This window comes from Fukomys damarensis, unplaced genomic scaffold (assembly GCF_012274545.1).
Source record: "Fukomys damarensis isolate Sample0158 unplaced genomic scaffold, DMR_v1.0_HiC HiC_scaffold_12, whole genome shotgun sequence".
NCBI classification, from domain to species: domain Eukaryota; kingdom Metazoa; phylum Chordata; class Mammalia; order Rodentia; family Bathyergidae; genus Fukomys; species Fukomys damarensis.
In genome coordinates this window covers 51,315,301-51,342,409 of record NW_022900924.1, presented here as the reverse complement: position 1 = coordinate 51,342,409, position 27,109 = coordinate 51,315,301, and the positions used below count along the sequence as shown (strand labels likewise).

At 39.0% G+C, this 27,109-nt stretch overlaps 1 protein-coding gene across 9 annotated transcripts; it reads right to left on the bottom strand.

The window, feature by feature from the left end:
• Positions 1-273: 273 nt before the first annotated feature.
• On the bottom strand, positions 274-24,700 carry Tbccd1 (TBCC domain containing 1). 9 transcript variants are annotated; one of them, XM_010624191.2, is made up of 9 exons: positions 24,663-24,700; positions 24,175-24,329; positions 21,998-22,376; positions 15,280-15,435; positions 11,161-11,527; positions 9,130-9,316; positions 8,480-8,977; positions 3,530-3,680; positions 274-583 (listed from the first exon to the last, which is right to left on the bottom strand). In XM_010624191.2, exons 3-8 carry the CDS (start codon positions 22,331-22,333, stop codon positions 3,551-3,553), a joined length of 1,674 nt encoding a protein of 557 aa, XP_010622493.1. In that variant the 5' UTR covers positions 22,334-22,376; positions 24,175-24,329; positions 24,663-24,700; the 3' UTR covers positions 274-583; positions 3,530-3,550. The 9 variants fall into 9 exon arrangements, with proteins under 9 accessions (XP_010622493.1, XP_010622495.1, XP_010622490.1 ...); XM_010624193.2 differs by lacking the exon at positions 24,175-24,329 and having other exon boundaries at positions 11,161-11,254; positions 11,363-11,527; positions 24,663-24,694; XM_010624188.2 differs by lacking the exon at positions 24,663-24,700 and adding an exon at positions 24,537-24,652.
• Positions 24,701-27,109: the final 2,409 nt, after the last annotated feature.

Genomic DNA, 27,109 nt, shown 5'->3' with positions numbered 1-27,109 from the left:
ACTATTTCTGCTATATTTATACATCAACAAATCATACTTTTATTTCAACTATTTCTTAAAAGGAGTAGTGATTTCCTTTTAAATACTTATAAAGACTAAAAAACTCTTCCAACTCCAGAAAGAATGAAACTCTTCCATCATACATGTTAATATACAAAATACACTTGCAAATCTACAATTTTTTTTGGCTTTTCTGAGACAGGGTCTCACTATGTAGTCTAAACTGGACGCAAACTCAGAGTGATCCTCTTGCCTCAGCCTCCCAAGTGCTGGGATAACAGGCGTGTGCCACTGTGCCTAGCTATAAACATTTAAATATTAGCATATATATATAATGGGGCTGCCTTCATCAACTTTTCATTCCTGCCTCACAAATATGAGTCTTCTGTTGTTGTATGAACAATATGTTTACACAACAGAGGTTTAGCTTAAACCCAACCCAAATAGTCGTTAAGTACGGAATGGAAACCAACAAATGGTCTTATATAGAACAAGTTCCGGAGTTCTCTTAAGCAGCAGGTGTGCCTTCTCAGTGTAGTTTTAAATCAGCACCATCCTCCATGCATCCAGTGTGTCCAGAACCCTGAAAATAACAAAAGAAAATTTAATAGTAATAACCTAATTTTCTATAACCATGCAAATAATGACTACATTTTACAATTTCACATAAATTATAAAGATCAGATGATAGTTTAGAGTGACAAAATATAGCTTAAAGTTAATTTTTTTGTGTCACATTAGTTCATCATCTCTTCTAGTATGAAATTCATATATAGGCATAAAAGCTTGGCAAACTAAGGGGATTAATTTAAACTAACATTTGCACCCTGTTAATAGTCCTTTTGTATACTCTCTATCAGATTTCTGATTCTTAATTTCAGCATTTATTAAGTACAAAGTTCTTTTTAAAAATAATATATAAAAACACTATAGGGTCAGGGATTTAGCTCAGTGGTTCCATCGCCTACTTCACAAGCTCAAGGACCCGAGTTCAATCCTTGGTACCCCAAAAAACAAACCAAAAAAAAAACCCCACAATATAAAGTAAACAATAAAGAATATCTTTTCATAGGTCTAAGGGTGTTGGGGAAATGGGAGGGGTAGGGAAAGGTAAGAAGGGATAAGAAAAAATAAGAGAAAAGGAGAAAAATGGAAACAAAAGTCTTTGTAAATAGGGAAGGGCAGGCTAGGGGAGTGGGGAAAAATCAGAACAAAGAAATGTCATGTAAAGGCTCAAGACCCCAATGGTGAACGTAACTGTACTGTATACCTAAAATGTACCAACAAGAAAAGAAAAGAATATCTTTCATAACTTTGTAAAATTGCAGTTTGTTAAAAAGTTCACTGTCTTTGCACTTTTGTTCCTAGGTGCATGCTTATATGAAATTAAAATGTATGTCTTTATGAAAACCTGTACCCAGATGTATGTAACACTATTATGTATAATAGACAAAAAGTAGAAACAACCCAAGAATCCAACACTAATGAGTGAATAAACAAAGTGGGAGATCCCTACTGCGGGTTATTATCCCACCACGAAGTCGAAGTACTGACACAAGCTACATGGATGAGCTTTGAAAACATCATGCTAAATACAAGAGACCAAACATGTTATATGATTATATGAAACGTCCAGAAGAGACAGAGTTGATGACTGGTTGTCAGGGCCTGGGAATAAAAGGAGATGCAGGGAGCTGGAGGATGGGGGATGGCTGCCAATGTCTACGGGCCTTATTAAGGGGTCATGAAAATGTTGCACACTTGTAAATGGTGATGGTTGCATCAACTCGTGAATAAACTAAAGGCTACTGAATTCTTCACTTTGAAAAGGTGAACTTTAGGTTGAGCATGGTGGCGCACACCAGTAATCCCAGCACTCGGGAGGCTGAGGCAGGAGGATGACTACAAGTTTGAGGCCAGCCTGGGCTACACAGTGAGCTCAAGACCAGCCTGAACTGCAGAGTAAGACCTTATCTCAAAAAAAAAAAAAACCAAAAAAGAAACAAACAACAAAGGTGAATTTTTATATTATGTGTATCACATCTCATTAAATACAAACATTTTCTCCTACTCTAAACACTCAGTCTCATTCCTCAAAAACACTACTATGATTTCTTTATATTCTTTCAGGAACTTTTAAGTTATACACATGAGAATCTGGCTCGTTTTTCAAAGAGGAGACACATTAATTTTTCTGAATTTAGAGATCATTCAGTATCCACAAATACAGACATACTTGATTATTTTTAAAGACATGTTTCACCGTAGATGAACCAGTTTATTAGGCACCAGCCTTTGAAGTATGTGGCCTGTTCCCAGTTGACAGCTATTTCAAATGATGCTGCAAGATCACTTTTTAAAATAGAACTCTACATGGTACAAAATTTCAGTATGTAAGAGAAACAAATTCAGGTCCACTGTACAATGTGACTATTATAGTTAACAAGAGATGGTGTCCTTGAAAAATTCCAAGAGAGTAGATTTTTACCATTCCACAATGTGCACAGGCTGTATCTCAAAGCATGTTGTACAGGATAAACAAGTGCAATTGTATTTGTTAATTAAAAAAAAGCAAAGAAAATAAAAAGATTAAACAGATCTTTACATATATGAGTGCATCTGTAAGGTAAAGTTTATAAAGTGAAATTGCTAAGTCAAAGAATATCTGTGCTTTAAGTCATGGTTTTGTCAGACTGCCCTACAAAGTGTCAAGGTTCAAAAGGTTTCAGACTTTGAAGCAGTTGGATTTTGAATTTTCAAGAGGATGGCTCAACGGTAAAGTCTATGCAGACATTCTAAAATCTGAGACCTGAAACACTCTGGTCCCAAGTATTTCAGATAAAGAATATTCAACTTCTTTATTACATCTCTTTATTTTTAAATGAGTATCTTTGTCTCTGTTATTTTTCTATGAACTACCTAGTCATATCTTTTTTTTTTTACTGTTATTCTTTTAAAGTACCTTAAAGTAGCAAAGTTAATGGATTTCTGCTTGAAAACTGCATATATTTAGATTAAAAAAACTTTTAATTTGTCTGTATTTGTATTTTGTTCTATTGCATCTATGACCTTCTGGTGTTCAGTAATCAAATCTTCGTATGAATTAATTCTAGTAATTTATTATCTCACATATGTACCATTAATAAAGAGCAGCCCATTTATTAACTGGTTTGTGGGTGAGGGGTGGAAAAGAAGAAAGATTATGTCAGGAAGGGGGAACAAAATTAAAATTAAAGCTATGCACAGGGAAAGTAGTATCTTAAATCACTGCAACTTGTGCCAAGGAAATAGCAAAAAAGATAAAGCTTGGTTGTTATATTTGACTGAAATTTTTATATGCTTCGCCTTAATATTTTGGTTTTCTCACCACAAAGTATGACAATGTGGGTACGTAAACTTCTATGCTGGTGGAAGCTGTGGGGAAATTTGGCAAGGGTTAGAAATGTAATACTGTGTGCATTATTTTTGTACACTTGGAAGAGTTCCCCAGGGGAATTTGCTTCAAGTAGTCCGCACTATAAATGCCTACCAGCAATCTGATGTGGGAGTCCTATCCTGCTGCTTGTTTGGAGCCTACTGCAGGGGGTACAAGGCTATCCAGCTGTTGGCGATGTCCGGTATTAACCAACCATTCATAAAACTTGTTCTCCACAAGTAGCTGGAACTGTTTCCTTTGATCCCTAAAAGTGCAATGGAGAGCAAAAAGAATATGAGCACTACTTCATATAATCAACTCCAAGTCATTACATAACCCTTTAATGGGCTAACATTAAGTCATTCTTTCTAGTTACCCTTTTGTTTTCATTTGGACTACTTTACGGTACACCACTCCATTAAAAAAAAAAAAAAATTGGCCAGATACAATGTCTTCTCTGTAAAGACTTAGCCATGGTCAGATATTTTAACGAGGCTCAAATGAATATTATGTAGTATTCTGGCTGATGGGCTAAATGTAAAAGGAAAAGAGAAGAAATAAGGCACCTGGACTCATTAGTCTCTGTATATAGTCATCTATGTAGTCTGTCCTGTGAATTGCATATTCTAGTAGGGAAGATAGGTAAGAAGTAAAATAATGACACAAAGTTGAACAGCTCAAAGTATCTTAGAGAAAAACAGAATGGGGTAAGAGAATGCTAAGTACTGGAAATGCTGATTTTAAAAAGAGAGACAAAGAGGTCTCACTAAGACGTCTGGCAGAGGGTTCATCTGGAGGAGACTGCCTGGTAGAACTGGAGAAATTACAAAAGTTCTAAAATTAGAGCACAGCTAACATGTTCAAGATACAAAAGACAAAGGCAGCGAGGCCTTGGAGCAGCTGAGATCTGGCCTGGCTGTGGTTCTGCTGAGCACAATTTCACAGAACATCAATGGCAGGTGAGGCCACTGTGGGACAGTGACGGACCAAAGCAAGGATGAGAACATGCCATATCCTAACTTGGTCCAGAGGAAAAAATAAATGTTCTGGTCCAAACCATGAAGACGAAAGCTAGGTGCCCATTAGCCATCAAAGAACTGGCTGGAGGCATCTCTGAAGAAGATTAAAGTCACAATGGCCGAATTTACATATTTCCCTGAGGAAGCCTGAGATGGTACACTTTTGAGATTTCCCATATAAGTAAACTATCATCTCATTAGGGGTGAGCCACTTTCTCCCACCCATTACGACTAAGACTAAAGACAAGACTAAGACTATAGGTTATCAACCAAGGTCACTCCTATCAACTCTATGCCCTTGCTACTACTGGATCAATATAAACTAATGGCTATACTTGTAGTCACATTGGGTGATTTTAATTTGACCCATGTTGTAGCTATGCCTCATGACTCTCCTTTATAAAACTTTCTCAGAGAAGCATTTTTATACCATCTTGAAATTTCAACAGACTGGTTTTTGCCATTTGTTCAAGAATAAAAGTTGGGGTTTTCTAAGGAAAAAAAAAAACTCAGGGAAGTGGGCTTGTTGGCCACCCATTTGGGACCCCTCCTGTCTCTCAGGAGCTCTCCCTATTCCCATTCTCATTCCCTATTCCCATTCCCCAATAAATTTTCCTGCTGCTCCCACCGTCCCCAGTACTGGGAATTGAGCTTGGGACCTTGTGCTTATGAGGCAGGCAGTAGAACCACTGAGCTAAATCCCTGGCCCTAATCTTTTGTGGTTTTTTTTGGGTTTTTTTGGTACCGGGGATTGACTTTGGGACCTCATACTTGCAAAACACAAAGCAGAACCACTGAGCTAAATCCCCAGACCGTAATTTTCCTACTCTTAACCTCCACAGTTCCTTAGAAGTCATTCTTTGACTTTGGGGAACATGAACTCTGCGTATCTGACACCTACCAGGTTGGGAGTTACGTTATTTCCTTATATATCATCTGGAGGTCCTATATCAGTAAGAAGGCATGAAAAAGGCAAATAAGGACAGAAAATGAGGCAGAGAGGGTAAAAGCTTTGGATTTAATTCCAAATATGACGGGATTATAGCTGGGGGTCCATGGCTTTTGGGAAGTGACTGGATAATGAGGACTCTAACTTCAGTGGGTTAATACACTGATTCTGGTGGCATTACTGATCAGTGACTCAAACAGGAAGTAGAGCCCAGTTAGAGAAAACAGGTCACTGGGGCATGACTTTGGAGATTATATCTAGCCCTTGGCTCCTTCTTCTCTGGCTCTTGTTTTGCCCTATATGCTTCCTGTCTGCCATGATGTGGGTGGCTTTCCTGCACCACACCCTTCTCCATAATGTTTGTTTTGGAGGCAGCTGACCATGGATGGAAAACGTCTGAAACCATAAGCCAAAATAACAATTTTCTCCTGTAAATTGTGTATATCAGTTATTTTTGACCCAGCAACACGAAGGTGACTGATACAGATGGCAAGCCAGTAGAGGTCAGAAGGGAAAAGACACAATCCAAACACTTTCACAGTTTGTCTTCCTCTACAGATGTTCCCCAACTTATGTGGTTAGACAACAAGATACTCTACAGTCCACTATGTTACTAAACTATGATGTTCAATGGGTGAGGTGTATTAAGTGCATTTTTGACTTACGATATTTTCAACTCACAGTGGGTTTAGCGGAATAAAATTCTATCATATATTGAGGAACATCTGCATCCCCAAGTTACAATGACTACTTTCACTGTTTCTGAGTGCCATCATGGATCTTACTGATTGAAAACATTGATTCACAGTTAACATTCATTAAGTCCTCCCACATTCTAGACTCTACACATCGACGTAAACTTTACACATATATGAGAGAATCTAGGTATCTAAATACTAGAAATAGTCAAACAAATGAATTGCTTTGAATATTAATACTCATTTTTATATCACATTATGTTTCTACTGTATTGAATGATAGAACAATAGCTGAAAGCCAACCATGATATTAGAACCTCTGGAATCAGATGACTTTGGAGAAAATATATAATCTGTCATCCCTCCAGTCTCTTCATCTATAACAGGATATTGTCGTGAAAAAGAAAGGCAGTATATAGAAGGTGCAGAGACAAGCACTTGGCAAATTAAGTGCTCAGTATGTATCACCCATTACCACCATCACTGTGATTATCTGATAGGCTAGAATGGGAAGGACTGGTCTATATAATATTAATGTTTTGGTCTCTCTTATCTTCTAGATGCAGACAAAGAGGAACGTGAGTTACAGATAATAGCAGTTTTATGACAGCAGACTTACAGATAAACCATGAGTTGTGACTGTTACTGAGCTTTATATCTTTTTTCCAGGCAGAAACAGTTTCAAAGAGTCTACATGCAATAGTTTAACCACGTAAACATACTACAGCACATACCAGTAAACACAGACACACACAGGTTACTTGTTAAATTTTCATATCAACTAACTGGGCAAAAGATATACTCTTTATATATACTAGGATTAAGAACTGGAAAGGTTACATAGCACTCAGTGTCACACAGTAAGTGACATGATGTATTAATTTCTGAGTCTGAGTGCTTTCCTTTACAGACATGGCCATCCAAGGAACAATGGTAAAGATAAACTCTAGTAAAATAAAAAGAGATCTAATTAAAATAATCATTTTTGGGCCGGGGATTTAGCTCAGTGGTTTGGTGGCCTGCCTTGGAAGCGCAAGGACCCGAGTTCAATCCCCGGTACCAAAAAAATAAAAAATAAAAATAAATAAATAAATAAAATAATCATTTTCATTCACGCATCAAACAGCAGTTCTGGATCAACAGGAACACAGAAAGTTTTGGAATGGCTGCTACTTTCCAAGATAATGGTAATCGGAAAATAGCCAATATAGTACTAGAAAGACATTTTCTAAGCTTTAAGGAAAAGGGTTGGAATGATCAAGGTATTATGAAGACATATTACACACTCAGATATCCAAAAAGAACTTGATACCCTTCACCCAGTCCTCAAATGCACGACGTTTAGAAGAAGCTACCCTCCTTCTGTCAGTAATGCAATGGTTCCTATTTTCTTCTCCTAATACATCTACAAAATAAAATTTGATTATACAACATATTTGCAGAAACACTTATTCTGAGAATCCACTAATTTTAAATTGAAGATAATAGTAAGGCCAGAACAAAATTGATTAATCAAAAAATCTTCTAAGCTTGGCTCCTATTTTTGGACTCATGTTTCACTTTCTTTGCAAAATCTTGCACTGAGTCCTGCCTCCTGACAAAATATTTCTATTATCCATCTACCTTCTCTCCACTCTAGTCCCACCCACTTTTAGTTAGACCAGTGACAATGAACCTTTTGGATCTTTCAATGACACAAACAGCCCGCTGTGGCACGTGTGCCATAGGTTTGCTATCGAGATCTACACTATCAAAGTATCACCCTTACTCCCCCACTTTAAATCTCACGACTCTTCACATGTGTCAACCTCACTGATGTCTTCTGAATCTCTTTTATACTGAGTAAATTTAATTTTTGGAAAAAAAACTACTATTTTTAACAATTTACCATGGATTAGGGAAAACCTGGACAAAAGCTACTATTAGTTTATGGACCAGCATTAAAAGATGCCCTTGAAGATTAAGTCTGGGTATGGTGGGCCCATAGAAGTCTGCAATAACTAGCTCCTTGGAAAATTCTGATGTACAACCAAGCTTGAGAAGTACTGGTATAGCATAGACAAGTAAATTAAGAACTAAAACTAATTCATGTAAGTACTGGATTATGTGGCAAATCCTATATAGAGTTCCTTAATTCATGTAAGTCTTACCTCTACCAGCTAAACTTAATCTTCTCAAAAGAAAAGGGGTGATACAGGCTAATGGTTAAGTACTTACTCGTTCCCATCTCCTAACGAACTAGTTTAAAATACTCACCCAAAAGGCAAGCCTTAAGAGACAAACAATATTTCTAAATTACTTTGACAGAGCTATAAAAATGTTAAGATTAAACAATTAAAACTGTTTTCCTACGGAGTTTCAAATAAAACATACAATAAAACTTCTAGAAAATACTCACTTTGTCAAACGAGCTTCCTTCACAGTTTTCTGCCAGATGTGGATCTTCTGTTCTCTTTGACTCAGTGCCTTCTGATAGGCAGGTGGAAGACCCCCAGGTATCTCTGTTGTGTCCCCTTCCATTTCAAAGGGAACAATGAATACATAGAATTCACAGGGGGGCAAGAGCTGGAAGACATTTGAGTCACTGCTCTCTCTGCAGATGACCAGTGGATTATCCCAATAATTAGGCACTGTGGCAAGGCCTGTCCTGGCCATGTGGTCCTCTAGCATTGGGTAATGGGTATGAAAAGGAGCAAAAGTTATACTCTGGTTCCCTGAGAGAATAAGTGGGCGCACGGGAGTCAGAATGTGAAAGACGCAACTTGTTGTAGAAGAGATGGACAAACGATGGCAAACAGCAATAACTTTAACACTGTCACACGAGTGCAGGTGAAGAACAGTCTCCACAGGGCCCAAGACAAAGGTGCTATTCCTGCACTTCTCAATTGTCACAGATCTGAAAAATTTAAAATGAGGGAAATTTCTTTGCACAAGGATAAATTTAAAAAGTAATAAATACTAAAATACTATCTGATGGCCAAAAAAAAGGATCAATCCTACTCCAAAGAACTTGTCAAAACGTAAGAACACTAAGAAGATTTTGCTTACCGTAAGGGAGAGAGCAGATATATGAAAGATTCGTTGCAACGATGAATCCTGACATGGGCCCCCACCAGAGTATCTGAGCTCTTGGCCAACGTCTGCTTGTGAACCTGGCTCATCACCACCATGCGGTGCATCCTAGGGGCCACATGAGTATTACAAGCAATCTTAGCCCTTTTGGTCGTACCTTCAACTATTTAAGAAAGCATAAATAAATAAGATAGTTTCAAATCAAAGGAAAAAAACAACAATCGTATGAGTTTACACAACCACATGTTCCATGTCTAAACTTAGCTTGGGGCACTGGGTGAAGAGGCGTTGGCTATACAGCTCCACTCTTTTTTTGTATATTTGTTATCTTTCATCATTTGTTATGCAGAAATTTAAAACCTGTTAATCCATTCAAGATTGTTAACAGATCTAAGATTTTTTTTTAATGTCTACCTTTTAAGTAACATGCTGAAGCCTCAGGTCAGGTCATCTCAACCCATCTCCTCATCTCAACCATCTCCTCCATGATGCCTTTATCATTCCAACCATAGCTAACCTCTCTAAATTGCTGTATTCCTCCAAATTTCCTTAATGCCTCACTCCATGGGTTCTGTCTGAGTTCATATCTTACTTCTAGGATCACTACTGCCTGAGAGCAGATCTTCCTGTTATACACAGTGTCTCACACAAACTGACACAATAAAATATGTGCAGGTTGCCGTACTAACGCAGTCCCACCATTACTTGACTGGCTTCTCAGAGTGAGCTCCCATGCAAGCATTGGGACTCTTTAAACAATGCTAGCCAAATGGGCAGGGGCTACAGAAAATATTTTATAATTCTTTTAAAATAATTAGTGCTTATTTTAAAATTATGTATCTACCATATACATCACACATGCTTAGTGTAGAAAAATAATGGTAAAAAAAGATTAAAAATCATATGTAATCCTATTAGTATAATTACCATTTCAGTACAATCCAGGAGGTTATATAGCCTTTCTTTTTTCGCTACTAATGACTACCTTTCCATGGTTCAAACGCCTGAGTAAACCTATGATCTTCTATGAGCATTAAGAATTACGTAGTAACTCCTATGTACAGGAACCTTGCATGTCTGAGGGTTTGTGATCTCCCACAGTAGCAACAATTGAGTTAAATATAGAATTCTTGGATTGCAATCTTTCTGCTCCACATTCTATAGAGGGTGTTCAACCATTTTCTGTGAGCTATAAAAATGCGATTTGAAGCTGGATTTTTTTTTTAACATTTGTAAGGGAGCTGTTTATCTTTGAAATTCAGAGATAGTGGAAGTACATTCTCGGGCAATTTTTTTTTTTTTTTTTAATTTTATTTATTGGTACATTCTAGGTAGACAGTACAGTTACATCCATTACTGGGATCTTGTACCTTTACATGCCAGGTCTTTTTCCATTAATTTTGCCTGCATTTGCCTCAGTAGCATAGACATCTACAGAGATGTGGGCCCACCCAGCTTTGTATAAGGGAGACCTCTTCACTTAAAATTTCAGGCAGACACAGGAGCATATAACACCTGAACGTATCTATTTAGGCATCGCTGGACTGTTAGCAATGTATACCTGATACAACCAACAATGGATTCTTCTATAAACTTAAATTTCCAATTTATAAACACTACTTTGCTTGTATCTATGTAGCTAAAGAAGATGTCAATTCTACATTAACTTGTAACTGTTGGATGGTCAAATTCTGCTGTTGTATAAAAAATAAAATCTCACAGAAGTGAGCACATGAAGGTGAAGAGAGAGAATTAGAAAAGCACAGCAAAGACTGCAGGATTAACTGCAGCCAGTTTGTTAACTAATTAAATGGACCTTGACTAATAAATGAACTGAGATTACTGTTGCTTTGAGGAGAAAATCATGCCCAAAGGATGGATGTTACCTTCATAATGGCAGTATTTTTTATTTTTAGGCCTTCTACAGAAGATATATGATCATTAATACACCAGGAGACAACATAATCCTTGTCATTCAATTTAAATGACTAAAATATTAAAAAATACCTTGGTGAGCCCAAGCCAATTTCTTTCCTGATGTGAGGCAAGCAGATGTACCAAATGGATTCACAGTCAAATGGGCTCTTAACCAGGCTTCCAGCTTGAAGAAAGAGAAAGTCTTAGACATCTTTGAGAAGCCACTGTCTGCATGTAGTGGTTGCCACAGTGCAAGTTCGTGAAGTGGATAGATCTTCCCAGCTCTACTCACTGTGCCTTCAATAAGGAAGCTGAGCGCCACAACAGCTTCTCGACAGACTAAACTACTACGGGTCGAATGAGATGATGCACTGAGTTGTTCTGGATCTAAAAGCAGCTCAAGGAGATCTGACAGATGGTCACAGACAAAAGCCTGGTGACTGTAATCGTTCCAGTTCTAAAATAAAACAAAAAAAACAGCACTCAACAGAACAAAGGAGTGCTACATGAACTAAAGGTTTATCTTTCAGTTGTTTTGCACTGATACACTGCCTCATCCCCCAAAACTATAGGTGACTATATACAATGACTGTGTGTGTGTGTGAGAGAGGGAGAGAGCGAGAGAGAGAGAGCTATAAATGGATTCTCCCTTCACATCAACTAATTCAAAGGCAGTACAAGTTGAAATCCTGAGAACTGGAAGTTCCAAATTTGGGATTTTTTTTTTTTTTTACTTTGGAAAAAAGTATATCGTGGTATCTTGGAGATGTGAGCAAGTCTAAACATGAAATTATTTACACACAAAGCCTGAAGGTAATTTTATATAACGTTTTTAATATGCCTGCATTTTAACTGTGCTCTGTCTGTTGTAGAATTTTCTATTTCTGCTATCATGGTGCCACTCAAAAAGTATCGAAATTTGAAGCATTCTGGATTTCTGATTTTGGTTAGGAATGCTTAACCTGTACAAATAAATAACCCTCACTGTTTGCTAAGCATTAAGTGTTACATATACTTTAACATTTAATCTCAACAGTGGGTGTGATGTCATTATCACTCCTATATACAGATGAGGACAAAGTCACAAAGCTAGTAAATATTCTAAAAGTCTCAAATTAAACATAAAAATAGCCACCATAGGGCCGGGGATTTAGCTGAGTGGTGCCATTCCTACCTCATAAGTGTAAGGTCCTGAGTTTGATCCCCGGTACAAAAAAAAAAAAAAAAAAAAAAAAAAAGCCACCACGGACATTCACTCAATGAAACACTGGGTTTAATTTACTTCCTTTTATAATAGAAAGAACTTCAAATTCTATTGGGTGAAATAACAATAACTAGATTTAAGAGAAACTGCAATTTTGGGAGTGAGCATTCGGTTGGCAGATGTCTTGGCGATTTGGCTCATTCATGTGACAGGTATTTTTTGAGGACCTCCTAGAGTAGTTGGTATGAACAATGGGAAATGCAGATGTGCAAAATTAGTAAGACATAGTTCCTTGCTTCAAGGAACTCAAGTATCTATGTTAGGAGAAGACACATAAATAAATAAGCACAACTCACTGAGACAAGACTAATAGAAAAGATCTGTAAAGACATTCTACAAGTGTGAGAGAAACTAACTCCACAAAGAAAAAAATTGTGGAGTGTTATTTCTAGTGACTCGTGTTTGATGTTGGTAGTTACTCAAATAGTTACAAAGAAAAAAGGCATTCTAAGCATGCGGAACAGCATATGAAAAGGCAGGGAGGAGTGAAAGTACTGCTTTGTTCAGTGAACTACAAGTTTTGGCTGAAATGATAAGTAGAGACCACGCATGGAAGACCTTGTACAAAACACTGAAACAGCTGGACCTAGTTTTGTACGTCAGAGTTTTAAGTTATTTTCTAAATAGCAATACGCACACACACACATTTTTAAGTAAATTCTCATTTGAATGTTGAAGAAAATAGGTCAAAGCAGAGCTGTTCTCTACTTCAACCTCTTATTCCTCCTTCTCACTGCCCGCTTCACCCCAAAACAGGCTCTGAGGTGGCTCCGTGGATACAATATGGAAATACCACAATAATGAGGGTTCACTCATGGAGCTTAGACAGGAGATGAATGGTATGCCACTGCATTTTACAAGGCCCAGTGTGGGAGGGAGTGACTGTAGACTAAAAGTAGGGTGACCAGCTGGGATCTAATTAAAAAGAAAAAAGTCAAGGCAAAAGAAGAAAACAATATTAAAAGCCCTAGATAGGAGCAGTGGTAGATGCCTGTAATGAGAGATAGTTGGGAGGCTATGGCAGGAGGACCACAGGTTTCTCCTAGTCAACACAGTGAGCCTGTCTCAAAATGAAAAACAGTTGGGATGTAACTCACTGTAAAGGTCCTGGGTTCAATCCCCAGTACTGGGGGTCGGGGGGAACTAGATAAAAGGAAGAAAAAAGGACTGGATTTAAAGAGTTATTTTGTGGCAGAAATCATTAGGATACAAGTTTACTTAATAAAAGGTAGATTTTATTGTAGATAAATATGTATTTGTCTCCCAAACTAAAGTAGAGGCAGACTTCATTACAACTGGACTAAAAAGCCCTCTGGAATTGGCTCGTCTGACAGGGCCACTGCCTCTCTGTAAATCTGTCCCTTTCTCTTCTTTTCCCTGACGACCAGCATCCCAGACTTCACCAGCTCCTTTAGACTTTCGAGTCCCTGTAACTGCAGGTCACTCCTCAGCACAGTGCTAGTCTGACAGGTCCCAAAGCCATGTGTGCCTTTGGCTCAAGCACCCACGCTGACTGGTAACTGCTTCAGTCTCCAGGGGACTGAGGGCCACGGCTATCATTTCGAATACACAGCACTGAATGAGCGACTCAAGGGCTTGTGCTCGGCTGCTTGGTTGTCAGAAGAGGTCAATGCTTCGGCACAAACCAGTGCTGCCATTTCCGGGTGCTTACAATGCAACAAGCCCCATACTAATGTGTCACAGATTTCTCACAGATGTTCAAAAACAGGCATTAGCCCCATTTAAAGAAGAGAAGCCAGGTCCCAGACAAGTTAACTGACCTGCCTAAAATCATGTGACTATTAAGTGGCACAGTCAGATCTGAAATGAGCTACCCTAGCTCCAAACACCGTAGGAACTAACTGGGCAGAGAGCACACAATGATCGACTTCTCTAGTACACCTGGAGCTGAACATTTTAACATTAAGGCATCGCTAGGGTGTCTGCATGATGAGGTAAACACAAGGCAAGGGCTCTAGCATGGAGACAAAGGTGAGAGCCACTGAGATGCACACAGTCATGGGGAGACAGAGAATTTCCATGAATAAATATGGTAAGTAGAAAATAAAAACTTCCTCAGGTAGAATCCTGGGGAATGGTGTCATATAGGAGCTGGGGGAGAGAAATTTATGAAGACAAATGAGAAAGAATTGAAAGCAGAATCAGCAAGGCAGGGTGTGGTGGCGCACGCCTGTAATCCCAGCACTCAGGAGGCTGAGGCAGGAGGATCACTGTAAATTCGAGACCAGCCTGGGCTACACAGTGAGTTCCAGGTCAGTCTCAACTACATAGTGAGACCCTCTTTCAAAAAAACAAACAAACAAACAAACAAATAAAGATAGTAAAACAAAGCAGAATCAGCAATGTACAGTATTGTGGAATGTAAGGGAGGGACAGATTTAGTAAAAGGACTATAAAAATAGCAAATATTAAGGAGATATTTTTTAGCTTCAGAACTTGTTAAAAGAGCCTGTATATGGAATTTATTCTAAGGTTTACATTTTACTTCAAGTTTTTCAAAATAGTTCCAAAAAACAAGTTAAAAAAAAAATGTTTTTCTAGGCTGGGGATTTAGCTCAATGACACCACACCTGACTCCCAAGAGGAAGGTCCTGAGTTCAATCTCCAGTACTAAGTACTTTGGCCTTGGTGTGGTGGCACATGTCTGTAATCTCAGAACTTGGGAGGCTGAGGCAGGAGGATTGCTGTGAGTTTGAGGACATCATGGGCCACATAGCAAGGCCCTGTCTCAAAAATAAATGAATAGATTTAATTAAATAAAAAAGCTTTTCTTGACAAAAACAGAAAAGAAAGAGCAATAGGATGTTTTCTAAAACAACATGAGGCAGTTAACACGTAGACTTTCACAACACTTATTAAAATACTTCCTATTACTAAAATACTTACTAAAATTTCAGAGAAAGAGATGACATTGTGAACAGTACCTTATTATGGCAGTTGGATTTTACAGAGATGTCAGGAGACTGAGATTTGTTTCTGGGACTAGGCCACTCTTCTCCAATCAAAGACGTCCTCAGGGAGACCTTGTTTAATTGCTGTATGTACAAGAAGAGCAGGAACTGTAGGGTGTCCACTGAAACCTGTTCAAGAAGAGAATAAAGGATGAACGTACATCTTAAAGCCTCAGTTAAGCAAACACAGTAAACTAAATTCTCAACAGCTTGTTCACCCTTAAAACATGGCTATCAAAAATACTGCAAGCATTTAACATGTCTGTTTTTGATCACCAAATATAGGAGTTTCTAATATTAGGGTCATTTAGTTTTGCAGAGAGCCAAAAAAAATCCGTTCTCCAAAAATTAATGCAAAGGAAAGAATGAAGTACTTATAAAAATTACAATATTTCAGAATTTAATCTCATAGTTAAAAACCTAACCATAGTAATTTTCCTAAGTAAACAAATAGGTAAAATGTAAAAGAAACAAAATTCATTAAGCTAGAGGTTTAACCTAAGGATTTTTCAAGAAAGCTTAGCATATCAGTGTACCAACTGAAATTATATATAATTTCTTGGTAGATGTATATTTTGTGAGAGAGTAGTTTAAGGTTCATTTTTTTAAAAGTTGTTAAGACTTAAAAAAAGAAAAACATACCACTGTGTGAGAGTGGTCACACAAGGTCACTTCTTATTAGAGGAAGTGGTTGGAAGCTCACTGTTTTTTGTTTTGTTTTGGAGACAAGAGTCTCACTATATAGTTCAGCCTGGCTTGGGATTGTAGGTGATCCTTCTGCCTCAGCCTCCTGAGTGCTACAATTATAGGCATGCACCATCATGCCCAGCTGAAGCTCACAATTTATAATTTGAAGCTCACGATTATGATTATCCTCATCCATTCATCCCCATACACATATAGGAGCGGGAACAAAGTGAAGTGATACATGTGGGTCTACAGCTATATTTACCCTAATTTCCAACCTGGTAGAAAGTTGCTATCATCTGAGGGGCTCAGGATCCCCCAGATCTATTCAATCAACTGCCAATGTGGAGCCCCATGAATACACACTTACAAATTTTTACTTCCCTAAACTTTAAAGATTCACATGCAATTGTACGACTTAATACAGAGATACCGTGTATGCTTTTCCCAGTTTCCCACCTTGCAAAACTATAGTATGATAGCACTAGGGTGCTGACATCAAAGTGGCCAGGACAGAGAATATTTCACCAGCTCAGGGGTCTTCCATGTTGCCTTTTATAGCCACACCCACTGCCCTGCCGCCTTTCCCCCTTCCCTAATTCCAGCGACTTTAGCCCTTCTTATTTTTAGACAGGGTCTTGCTAAATTGTCCAGACTGGCCTTGAACTCACAATCTTCCTGTCTCATTTCCCGAGTAGCATCCAGAGTTGTTTGCCACCAAATGAGACTAAAATATTTTTTTCCTTCTTTTTTTGGTAGTACTTGGAATTGAATACAGGGCCTTTGTCCTGAGCTATATCCCTAGTCCTTTTATTTTTGATTTTGAGATGGCATCTTGCTAAATTGCCAGGCTGGGCTTGAATCTGAGATTCTCCTGCTTCAGCCTCCCAGAATGCTGGGATAATAGGTGTGCGTCACTTTGACTGGCTTGCCTTTTTCATTTTTTATATCCCTACTAACTACTATATAATAAGGCACATAACAAGAACTCAAAACATTTGGAACATCTTTAAAGTTTTATGCCTCTCTATATCCCCAGCACACTCACTACTATTCCTAGGACATAGTAGGAACCCAATAAAAATATCTGGTAAATGAATAACTGTTATGCCTGCCCCCCTCCTGGCTGTGTGACAAATTTCAATTTCTAAAACTTATTCAGATGTTACCTCAGGTGGAAGAGACTGGCTAGATGCAAGCTGCTTTTTCTCTTCTTCCAGGTCACACAATTGGATGGCATTTCTCAGCCTTTCTTGCAGTTCCATATGCTGTACTGGAGTCACAGTCAGTGGAATATAGGCAAATCTATGCTCAAATCTGTCAAATCTGACTCATTAAAGTTCAAAAGAAATGGAAGCAGAGGACTTTTAGGTCTAACTGACATGGCTGTGGTGAAAGGTGCTATTCGCAACTGTACCTATCCATCTTCCAAGAAGTTTATTTAGCTCTATCTCTGGCCACAGGATTTCCCTGAACTCCCACGAGATAGTTCATCTTCCTACCCCACTGACTTTAAGCCTGGCCATGTGACATGGAATGAAAGCAGCTATAGTCTATGGCATGTCTGAGCAAAAGTTGTTTTGTTTGTTCGTGTGTGTGTGTGTGTGTGTGTGTCAGTGAGGACTGAACCCAAGGAGAGCTGAGCTATGTCCCCAGCCCTTCAAAAAAAAATTTTTTTTGAGCGGATTTCACTAAATTGCCCAGACTGGGCTCACACTTGCGATCCTTCTCCTACCTTAGCCTCCTGTGTAGCTGGGATTACAGATGTGCACCACCATACCTGACCTGAGCAAAAGTCTTCAGAGGTAACATGGGAACCCAGAAATGAATAAATTCTCACATATTTGGTCAACTAAGTTTTTGTAAGGGTGCCAAAAATACAAAATGGGGGAAAGGACAGGCTCTTCGATAGATGATGTTAGGAAAATTGAGACTACAGCTTACTGTGGCACACATGCTGAAGCGGGCTGTTTGTTACCACTGAAAGCTTTAGAAGGTTCGCCATCACTGGCTTATATCATATACAATCAAAATGGACTGAGGACTTAAATGTAAGACCTGAAACAGTAAAACTCCTAAAAAAGAGGAGAAATGCTCCTTGATAATGGTCTTGGTAGTGATTTTTGGATATGACATTAAAAGCACAGGCAACGAGCAAAAATAAACAAGTAGGATTGGATCAAACTAAAAAGCTTCTTTATAATGAAGACAGTAATCAACAAAATGAAAAGAAAATCTATGGAATGGAACAAAACACATGAAAAACCAAATATCTGATGAACAGTGTCTAAAACATATAATGAGCTGCTACAACTCAACAGCAAAAAAGCCTAACAGTTTGATTAAAAATAAGCAAAGAATCTATACAGTTATATAACAGCTAACAAGAGAATGAAAAGCATCACTAATAATAAAAGCTCAGCATCACTAATAATTAGGGATATGCAAGTCAAAACTATAATGAGACATCACCACATGTTAGGATGGCTATTTTTTTAAAAAATTAATAATCACTGGCAAGACTGTGGAGAAAAGGGAACTCTGAGACATTACTGCTAAGAATGTAAATTGGTACAGCAATTATGGAAAACAGTGTGGAGGTTCCAGAAAAGTTTAAAATAAAATTATTGTTATGATCCAACAATTCCATTTTCTGTTATTTATCCAAAGGAATTGAAACCAGGATCTTAAAGATATCCCTGCATCCCCGTATTCAATGAAGCATTACTGACAACGTTCATCAGGGATAAATGGATAAAAAACATGTGGTAGTATGGGTGTGTGTACATACATACAATGGGATGTTACTGAGCCTCTAAAAAGAGAAATTCTACCATTTTCAACATAAGTGGACCAGGAGAACATTATGCTCAGTGAAATAAGCTAGATATGGAAAGCCAAGTAACTTTATGTAATCCTGTGGCTTTCCAAAGGCCTCACCTCTAAACATGAGGGTAAGATCAAGTTCCCACTCACTTCATTTCTCATAATGGAGATTAAATGTCAATACATGAAGCTCTTGGGGGACACTCAGACTATGTATCGCAACCACAGAGGAATCTAAAACAGTCTAACTCACAGAAGGCGGGGGAAATGGAGAGATAATGGGCAAAGCCTACAGTTTCAGTCGCACAATTTAGTCCTGGACATCTACGCTACAGTGTACTGCTTACAGCTAATAATTGCATACTTAAAATTTTCTAAAAGGGTAGATATTTTAATGTAGTTTTATTTTTGCATGTTAACTTGTGAAACACTGAAAACATCAATGCGATATTTTGGTATATGCACATATCTTGACAATATCTACTCTCCCCCTTTGCCCTCCCTTATTGCCCCTCCTTATTCCCCTCTTTTTGTCTAATAATGGTTTCTAAGAAAAATTAGATTTTTTTTTTTTTGGTAGTGGGGATGGAACTCGGGTCCTTGTGCTTGCAAGGCAGGCGCCAGAACCACTGAGCTACATCCCCAGCCCAGAAAAGGTAGATTTTATGTTTAAGTGTTCTTAACACATACATAGACATAATAATAATAGTGAAGGTGAGGGAAATTTGGGGAGGTGATGGCTATGTCTCTGTCTTTGATGGTGGCAAAGGTTTCACAGGATTCATTTATCCAAAACTCATCAAGTTGTATACACTAGATATAAAGCTTTAAAAGGTATTAAGATTTTTACCCTTCCTCTACTGCTCTTCTGACAAAAACAGCCATGACCTACAAAGAAGTTGTGTTCCCAAGTGAGAAGACACATAGAGCCAACTCAGCTTGGAAGACAGCCATTGCTAAAGTATAGTCTACAAGTAAAATGAGCAAAAACTAAATCTTTGTTACTCCAGGCCATTGAAATTTCACTGTTTTATTTTTTTCCTGCAGCAAAGCTGATTAATACTAATACAGTGGCACCTGGTTTCCATGATCCTGGCTGCAGAATTTGTACCATGATACTTGTGGAAAGAATTAAATTTATGAACCAAGGTACCACTGTAGTGACTCTAACATAAAAGCATGGATCCCTGAGTCACAGCTTAGACAGCGCCCAGAGATTCATCCAACAGCCCAGAGATTCAGTACATTTGTGTAGGACTGTTGGATTAATAAGAAATAAATTGTCATTGCTCTCAGCCACAAAATGCTGAGCTTGCTTGTTACTATAATTAATCTACCATGATTAACATACTGTTAGGTCTTTCCTTATCACCAGAGTGATTCATTCTGTATTCTACTTCTATACTTTACCCATACTTTTTTTACATACCAGCTACTTTATGAGCTCTATGAGGATTCTCGATTACTTTGGGCAAGTTATTATATTTCCTACTTGCCTCTTCATTTTGAAATGGGAATATGTACTTACCCTGTGCCTGCTTTTCCCATATTATGTATTGGAAGTAGATAATTTGTTTTGATTTTATAGACTCACTGCCAGAAAGAGTTTGCCTTGAGTCTTTCAGACACAGCTGTCTAGAAACACAACATTTGGGAACTGATTATGACTAGGAAGTTCATCAAGGTAAAAGCCCCTATGGTTGGATACTGGTGGCTTTTTAAGAGGAAGAGAGACTAGACATTACACATGCTCCTGGGCCACTGGTTTAAACATGAAGTCCTCCAAAGACTCGTGTATTGAAGGCTTGACTCCCAATGCAGCAATGTTCAGAGGTAGGATCTACAGAGGTGACTGAATCATGAGGGTGCTAACTTCATCTAAGGAAAACGGATTGTTAGAGGGTGGCACCCAGTGGGAGGAAGCCAGTTACTAGGGACATGCCTTTGAAAGGCAGATCTCTTCTTGGGCTCTCTCTCTGATTCCTGGCTGCCATGAGGTAAAGCAGCTTTCCCCTGCCACACCCTCCCACCATGATACTTCTGCTTATGGAGCCAGCAGACCATGGACTGAATCCTCTGACACCACAAACCCAAACAAATCTTTTCTCCTTTAAGTTGTACATATCAGGTGCTTTATCCTAGGAATTTAAAGGTGACTAATATAGACACTTGGAGACTCTGTCAGCAAGATCATTACCACATGTGGCCCTTCTACCTTGGACCTCCAGAACCAAAAGAAACCTATTTTCTTTAAAATGTGGCACAGGTATTCCTTGTTTAATGACCTACATGTTTAACCAATGTTCATACTTACAACCTTTTATTTGTACAGTTCTGTACATCTTTTTTATAGAGCCCCAATGTCTTTTTTATACTGTATGTATACCTTATTTATACAGTACTGTAATTTTCCTGATTATACTGTATAGTACTGTAGTTTTATATTGTTATGCATCACAATAATGCATATAAGTTATGCAAATAAAAGTCATCAGGGCCGGGGATTTAGCTCAGCGGTTCGGTGGCCTGCCTTGCAAGCACAAGGACCTGAGTTCAATCCCTGGTACCAAAAAAAAACCAAAAAAAACAAAACTCATCAACTGGGCCTGGTGACACACACCTGTAATCCCAGCACTCGGGAGCAGGAGGATCTATGAGTCCAAAGTTAGTATGGACTACATAATGACTTCAAGGCCAGCCTGAAGTACATATACAATTCCTCATTTACCTACCAAGTTGCAGGAATGGAACTCGATAAACAGGGAATGTCTGTATCATTGTATGAGCAATGAAAAAGGATGACTACACTGTATTCCAAAATACATTGAATTAAAACATGTAGCAGATGCTTATTTAAAATTAGGTGCCTCTGATTGTAATGTATCAGTGGTTCATAATGTCCATTCATCCCTAAATATTCTGCAGTTAATAATCTCCCACTTTTAATTTCAGGGTTCCTGTATCATTATTACGTTGATACAGGCAAATAAGGATTGGGAAATAAGGTCTAATTCATAGAATACATTAAACACTGCCAAACCAGAACTGCTTAAACTTAAATGGTACTTCAGGATCACAATGGTCATAAACCTAAAACCTCAAACTATACTGGTAGTACAAAAATTAAGAATGGCTTATTTCTCGAAGCAATTAAACATACACATACATCAGTTCATACCTGATTTCTCTGCTTTTCGATTTCGTCCTCAGATATACAGTTAGACAGGATCTCAGACCACTCCAGGCGCTCCTCAGGTGACCTCATCGAAAGGCTATCAAATATTTCGAAGTAAAGCCACGCCACATCCTTGGCCAACTGCAGTTTCCCACACGCAATATGCCTCCATGTGGACCAGTACAGGCGTGGGTAAGCTCTCTCTGTATACCGGGTTCGCACGTAGGTGGCTATCTTCTTGAGATAGTGAAGACTGAATTTGGAGGGAGGGGGAGTCTGCAAGGCACCCACTATAAAGGGTTCTGCTTTTACCCAGAGGAGAACTCCAGACTGATCCATATTATCGCTAAGGACATCTGAATGAAAAAGCTTCTTTGCATACCTAGGAAACAAAATTTCTTCAAAAACTAATTTGAAACAAATCTTTTCTTGGAAGTGATCACTCTCTTACCTTTTAGACCATCAGGTTAAAAAGGAGCTCTTGTTTAACAAACAAAAGCAGAGTCAATTCTTAGTTAAAGTCCATTGTATTTTAAGCAAAATAGGAAATTGCAATGAAACAAAATGATCTTTTCAATTTGTTAGAAATGTTTTAGAAAAGTGTGTAAATGCATAAAATCTGGGATGGATCTATGCTCAGGACAGGAAAAAAAAAAAAGGAATGGAAAGTGGTGCAAAAAGTCATTTTATGACATAAAACTTTTATCTACCCTGAGGGGGAGCACCAGTGAAAACAAAGAGGAATAAAATGTCAGTGTTAACTCATACATACACAGGATGGCTGGTTAAACGTTTGGATGTCAGCTGACTACACAGATTCAACATGAAGCTCTAGTATGATGTGGTGGACAACAATGCCACTGTAAAGAATGCCCTAGGCTGCAGAAATAGACCAACAGAAGTTAAAGCTTCCTTATTCTCTGTAACAGTGAACCTGCTCTGACTTATACTACTGTTCTCTGTGCGGATGTAATATTTTTATATTTTGTTTGTTGCTTGTTGTACGTAATGTTTATGGAGGGGGAATCATCCACATTTCTACCACTGACACCTAGATAATGTTTTGCTATATATTCTTATTGTTTTTCTGTAGACTGGATTTTAAAATTTTTTTCATAGCTGTGATATCAAATATATAAATCTGTATTTTAAAAGCTTCATAGCATTTAAATGTACTGTTAATTTTTTAAGACGCTTGGGTTTATGATTTTTCATAAAAAATACTGATCACTGTTAGTGCTGGGTAAGGAACAGATGGGGGCATGATGCCTATTTTCCCTTGTGTATGTTAAGTTTCCAGTATAAAAAGTTCAAGTGAGGGCCAGGGATTTAGCTCAGTGGTTCCACGTCCTGCCTCCCAAGTGAAAGGTCCGGAGTTTGATCCCAGTACCAAGAAACAAAACAAAACAAAAGTTCAAATGTTTTTACTACTATACATAATGCTCTGATTACCATCTTTCTGCACATTTTCTACATTATGACTCCTCAGGGATTTTCATATGGGCATCTGTGAAATTAAGTAAGCAACATTTCAGAAGCTCCCAATTGTATCAAAACTGTACCATCATTTGAACAAAATATCCACTTCTTTGAACACTCAACATCAACATTTAAAAAAAAAATCTTTCCTTACATGACTGATTAAAATACCATTTTGCCTTTGACCTTTTTTTTTTAAAGCTTTATGTTAGAGGAGAGAGACTGATTCCAACTCAGGAGGATCAGAGAAAACTTAGAATTGTCTTATGTTTTATTTTGTTTTGTGGTACCAGGGATCAAACTCAGGACCTTGTGCTTGCGAAAACAGGCAGTGGAACCACTGAGTTTAACCCCTGGCCCTGCATTTGACTCTTGATTCTTCTGCAAACTATTCAAACAATAAATGACATGAATGTTTAGTATGTGACAGATGGTATGCTAAACGGTTTGTATATTTTTACAATCATGGGGAGATATATGATTTCTTTCACTTTAGACAAGAAAACTGAGACTTAGAGAAGTTAAGGGGCTAACCTAAGAGCAAATTTAGTTGGCACAGCCCTCGATTAGGATTCAGGTTGGATATGCGAATTGCATTACTACAAATAAAACTTTGGGAAACCTATGGTTTCCAAATCTCTTGAAAAGGACTGAGAATCTCTGAAAAAGGAGGATCCAGAAATGGATTTTTAAAAACTTACACAAGGCTATTTTAAGCGCAAGGTGAAGGAACATGGAAGTAGACTCAGGAGAAAGGCACAGAAGAGTAAACGGCAGCTGTGTCCCAACATCATAATGGCTTGTCCTTGTTCAGGATACAGCCAGACCACGAAGGTATGCCAGGAAGACCTCAGCTCTGCCCAAAATGAAGATAAGCTGCTTGTGAGGTACTGAAGTGTGCAACCCAAAACCAGATCCTGAGGAAGAACCCTATCTCCAAAACTGGAGCGCCAGACGCAAATATAACCTAGGGGTTTTCCTCTTGGGGAGTGCTGGGGCCAAGGCTTTTCTGGTCGGGGAAGGGACCAGGGCGGCCCGAGCACTAGGGCTGGGCTTCGCTTACAGATATCCCAGGTGACAGTCTGTAGCTGTCTCGAGACACGGACAAATCCAAGCCGTCCTCCCAGGCCAAGGAGAAGCTGGCGGTACCACCCTCTCTCCCTAGGCCCGCACGAGCGAGAGCCGTTACCTGCGAAGGTGGGAGCCGGGCGGCCGCACCTCGCCACGTCACGCTCTGCTGCGCCCGGCATCCCGCGCGCGCCCCATCCAACTCTTCCCTCAGCCCCTCCCCGCGACGCCCACCGCGCAAGCGCAGGGCCTCCCACCACCGAGAGCGGGAGGACCGTGTTGCTAGAGCGGTAGGTTCCGTCTAGACTCGGGGACAAACTTTCGTTAAAATGAAGAACTCTTGATGCCGTGGTCCCGAGTCAGACCCGTCGGTTTCTTGTGTCACGCCTTTCAGTCCAAAAGGGTAGCTATGGAGAGCATTGTAAAGGAACACAACATGATCACAGCCATACTGACCTGTGATTCACCCGAGCAGTGTGGACGTGCTGTCGCCCATAGCAATGGGCTAGTTCAACTGGTGGTCCTAGCAAATGTAACGGTTTACTGGTGGTCTGATCTGTTTAAGGGTTTCCTTCTGGAATGTGTGGGAGGTACTGTCTTGCAGCCGGACAGCTGGAGAGTATAAAAGGAGAGGTTCGGTAATAAAGCAAGGACCATGAGAAGAAAAGTGCCTCCCGTCTCTCTGTCCTCGTCCTTCCAAGTTTAGGACCTGCTGGCAGGATCCTGACGTCGCGGCTCACGACAGGTAGCATGTTTTCTACTGCTCCACAGAACAGTGGTCAGCCAGTAGCTACAGGTAAGGTTAGCACGTTTTGATCGGTAAAAAAGATAATGGCAGTTTACTTCCGTGGACCGTTTAGTATGGGCTGGGCACTAAGTAAAGCACTTTAATTGTATTAACTCAGCTTCTCAAGAGCCCTTGCAAGTTAAACGTGTTTGTGTTGCTGATGAGAAAAGTAGGATATAGAAAGGTAAAAGTAACATACTCCTAAAATCACATGGCAAGAAACACACGAGATTAAAACCCGGGCCCCTGAAAGCCAACCCTACCCCGCACCCCCCGTCTCAGCCCCACTCATCCTTAACTGCTGCCCTGTTATTGCCTTCGTGAGGTTTTTATTGGATCCCACCCTGCCACAAGAATTTTAGAGAAGAATTAATGCCACTTCTCCTCAAATTCATTATGAAATTGTAGTGGAAACAATATACCCAAACTCAATCCTAGAAGCAAACATATCCCTGATGCCAGAACCAGAAAAAGATTCAACCAAAAATGAGACCTCAAGGTCAATTTTCTAATGAATATAGATACAACAATCCTCGATAAGATGCTGGCAATCAAACAGCAGCAAGTCATCAAGAAAATTATCCACTGTGACCAAGTAGTAGGATTTATCCTAGCATTGCAGAGATGGTTCAACATATACAAATCAATACATGTAATAAATAATTTCAATAGAACCAAGGACCAAAAAAAAAAAAACCCAAAAAACCATGATTATCTCAATAGAAGCAGAAAAAGCATTTGACAAAGTCCAACACTCACTAATGATAAAACTCTATAGAACATTAGAATGAAACAAACAGAACAGTCCAGATTCGTGCCCTCATGAATTTGGCATTGCAGTGTGTGAGAGTGCAGAGGGAAGGGTTGGAACTGAAATAAAATATAGTGCAGTGTGAAAAGTAAAGGACTCAATAGGAGCTAATTTTGATGGGTCAGGGAAGTTCCCTCTGGGGTGGTTACGTTTGTTATTGGAGTTAAAAAAAAATCACTCATGCTGGACTCTTGAGGGAGGAAAGAATATTCTACGCAGAGAAAACAGGTAGTATAAAGGCTCCAAACAAAGGAGTTTATATATTTAAAAGAGAAAGGAAGCTAGCGTTTCTGGAACGTGGTAGGGTGTGTAATAAGTGAGGGATAGGCCAGGGTTCTGCCACCTGCCTCACAAGTGCAAGGTCCTGAGTTCAATCCCCGGTACACACACACACACACACACACACACACACACACACATACACACGAGGGTACAAATCATATAAGGCTTTGTGAGTTAGCGCAGAGTTAGCATTTTAGTCTAGGAACCATGAAAAGCTATTAGAGGTTTTTAGGCAGGAGACTGACATGATTTGACATTTTTAATAATCATGGGGTGGGGAGTCGGAGGATACATTAAAATACTATACTAATAATATTAAGAATGGAAGTAGGGAAACCAGTTAGGAGGCCTTTCCAGGTAAGAAATGAACTTGGCCCAAAGACATGTTAATAGATTCGAGATATGGGCTGGGGATTTAACTCAGTGATTCCGCCGCCTGCCTTGCAAAGCAAGAACCCGAATGTTAGATCCCCGGTCCAAAAAAAAAAAAGAAAAAAAATAGGTTCAAGATAAACCGTACTTGGGAAGTAAAGATGTGGATAGTTTACACTGAAAACACCTAGCGTTTTGTCCTGAACAACTCGCTGGTGCGTTTACTGTGGTGAGCAAAACCGGGGAAAGAGTTCTGTTTTTACTGTAATAATGGTTTTATTCATTGCGTGCTTACTACGTGCCGCTGTTGTAGGCA